Source organism: Beta vulgaris, chromosome 6, assembly GCF_026745355.1.
Source record: "Beta vulgaris subsp. vulgaris cultivar EL10 chromosome 6, EL10.2, whole genome shotgun sequence".
Classification (NCBI taxonomy): Eukaryota; Viridiplantae; Streptophyta; class Magnoliopsida; order Caryophyllales; family Amaranthaceae; genus Beta; species Beta vulgaris.
Genome location: NC_079207.1, coordinates 6,303,713 through 6,306,608, shown reverse-complemented (window position 1 = coordinate 6,306,608; position 2,896 = coordinate 6,303,713). Strand labels below are relative to the sequence as shown.

Below are 2,896 nucleotides of genomic sequence, written 5' to 3'. Positions count from 1 at the left end.
TGATTATATATCTTATCATATGTTAAAAATAATTTAAAAGATTCTCTTTAATTGTGAACAACGTTTTTAAAAAAAGGCCGTATAATATAAGGTTGTCCAATTTGACCTTTCTAAAACGTATTATGGATATGGAGTGAACAAAACTGATGTAGCTGAATTTCATTGACTCTTCAGCAGCCAATGCAAAAAGACAACACCACTAAGGCTTTAAAATAAGCTAGATGCTTAAACCAAAGTGCACAAGCCACAAACATAATCCTCTTATTTATTATACTACCACTTAACAACCTTTAAAAACATGTTTTCAAGAGATTACAAATCAGAGATAAAAATGGAAGTGTGGAAAAGACTTTGCTCAATTTTGGTGATCATTGTGATCATGGTTATTGAGGGAGGAGAAGCTCAACTCTCGGAGAATTTCTATACCACTTCTTGCCCTCGTGTAGAAACTATAGTTAGACAAGCTGTAGCAAAAAAATATAGTCAAACTTTTATAACAGCTCAAGCAACACTTCGTCTGTTTTTTCATGACTGCTTTGTAGAGGTAATTATCTCCTATGCAAATGAAACATTTTTGAACTATGCTTGAGTACGTAACGAGTTTAGGGAGTGGACAATATGATTTACTCGTAGGGATATTTATTTTGGTAAAACGCACTATTATACATAGACAACTTTTTATATGTTAATTTTGGTAGACTAGCCAGTCTACCAAAATACGAAAATTGGTCACCCCTCTCTCCAAATAAGCAATAGGCCATATTATTCTAGGATTGTTAATGATCACATAGCTCATATCATTAGCTTGCATACATACCTTAAAACACTCAACTAGTCAACTAAGTAGATGCAGTAGTATTTCAAAAGAAAATTGTACTGATTTTTACCCTTTTTCATCAGTTGGTACTTATGAGTGATTATCATCCTTATTTTTGGTACAGGGATGTGATGCTTCAGTTATGATTTTCTCACCAAAGGGCGATGCAGAGAAGGATTCACCGGATGATATCTCGCTAGCAGGAGATGGATTTGACACGGTTATAAAGGCCAAGCAAGCAGTCGAAGCTGCTTGCCCTGGTGTAGTCTCTTGTGCTGACATTTTGGCTCTTGCTGCTAGAGATGCTGTAGTCTTGGTAATTTCTATCTATTCAGGAACTTAAGCATGGACAGAGTTATAATTGTTCAATCTAAATACTCAAGTATGCATGTGAGAGCATGAAAAGAATTTACCACAATACTCAGTCTAAGTAAAGGGAGCTCAACTCTTTTGAAGTGTTCAAATTCTTACTTACTGATGAAGATCAATTCCATATGTTTCCAGACAGGAGGCCCTTCATTCAGTGTAGAACTTGGACGGCGAGATGGGCTAAGGTCTAAGGCATCAGATGTCTCAGGAAACCTTCCAGAACCAACATTCAATCTCGGCCAACTATTAACCATGTTTGCGAAGCACAATCTGACCCAAACTGATCTGATCGCGCTGTCTGGAGCTCATACCATAGGCGCAGCCCACTGCTCGAAATTTTCAAATCGACTATATAATTTTTCTCCATCTAATCCCATTGATCCTTCCATGAACCCAACATATGCACAACAGTTAAAACAACAATGCCCAACAAATGTAAACCCGAACTTGGTGGTGTTCATGGATCCTCGAACCCCAACAACATTCGACAATAAGTACTATCAGGACTTGGTTGCAGGAAGAGGATTGTTTACCTCAGATCAGGAGCTCTACACTAACCCAGCTTCTCGACCAACAGTGATCAATTTTGCTAATAATCCTGGGAACTTCAACGCTGCTTTTATCATTGGAATGAAAAAGCTCGGTAGAGTTGGGGTGAAAACTGGTAATCAAGGTGAAATCAGGCGAAACTGTGCAGCCTTTAACTCATAGTAATCTGAAGTCATAAAAGGTGTAATATTCATTATATATCTTGCAATATAACTTATAAGCTAAGTTTATATGTCAATGTACTTGCATAATCATAATTTTTTTTCTTTTGACATAGTTAAGATACATACAAGAATAGGCAAGCGTGCATTTCCTGAAACTAGCTGCATGATTCTTACTGATTCTATTTCCAGAAAATTACGTCTGCTTCACCAATTGTACCAAATAAGTAAATGACAAGCTACCTAGCATAAATTGTCTTAAACAGAATTGTAAATTTGTGATAGTACCACAATTACTGAAGAAATGTAGTCCATTTCAACTTCGTGATGAAAGAGACATTCTTCAATTAGTTGCAACTTGCAATCCGCATAATATTCAAAACATATCCTAATAATAGCTCAATTTTGTAAAAGCTAGCCTTTTGTAGATAGAGTTTGTAGATGACACTTTTACGAATATAATTGTAATAAATCACAACGCATAAAAAGTACGACAACTAAAGTTATGTTTTGGACTGAACTGAATTGAAATTAATTTGTGTGATCTGAACTATACTGAACCAAAGTGAATGAAAACTGTGAGAGGAAACTAACTGAGCTAAACTGAAATGAATTTGTCTGAACTAAACTGAATTTTCATTAATTCAGTCCAAAAGAACATAGCCTAAGAGAACGTACAACAAGAATGGAATAGAGAGCTTGACAGGATGATCGAGCTGCGAGCTGCATATATATGAGATAATGGCGCTTTGGTTTATAAATGTAGATTCAGCGTTCTTTCCCATTTTCACTAATCCAATACTCAAATTAATTTCACAAGTTCATAGTTCCATTTTTTTTCCGTGACCTATTACCTAGCCGGGGCTTAGCTAGTGCAAATTATCCGGACTTAGAATATCAGATACAGAAATTGTTATTCCAAATACCTATTAAATTCGAGTTCGTTAACTTGGAATAGATTTCAAAGATGGAATTCAATTGGGTCCAATTTCAGTACATA

General features: G+C 35.7%; 1 protein-coding gene across 1 annotated transcript; it reads left to right on the top strand.

Moving 5' to 3' along the window:
- Window positions 1–228: 228 nt before the first annotated feature.
- LOC104895261 (peroxidase 55) lies at window positions 229–2,229 on the top strand. The gene is made up of 3 exons (XM_010681719.4): window positions 229–544; window positions 942–1,133; window positions 1,322–2,229. The coding sequence occupies exons 1-3, from the start codon at window positions 299–301 to the stop codon at window positions 1,895–1,897; spliced, it is 1,014 nt and encodes a 337-aa protein (XP_010680021.3). The 5' UTR covers window positions 229–298; the 3' UTR covers window positions 1,898–2,229.
- Window positions 2,230–2,896: the final 667 nt, after the last annotated feature.

Excerpts from the sequence above, each read along its gene's own strand:
- LOC104895261 (XM_010681719.4), top strand. The coding sequence starts at position 299 with ATGTTTTCAAGAGATTACAAATCAGAGATAAAAATGGAAGTGTGGAAA. Across the intron at positions 545-941 it reads TTCATGACTGCTTTGTAGAG|GGATGTGATGCTTCAGTTAT; the intron begins GTAATTATCTCC and ends TTTTTGGTACAG. Across the intron at positions 1,134-1,321 it reads CTAGAGATGCTGTAGTCTTG|ACAGGAGGCCCTTCATTCAG; the intron begins GTAATTTCTATC and ends ATATGTTTCCAG.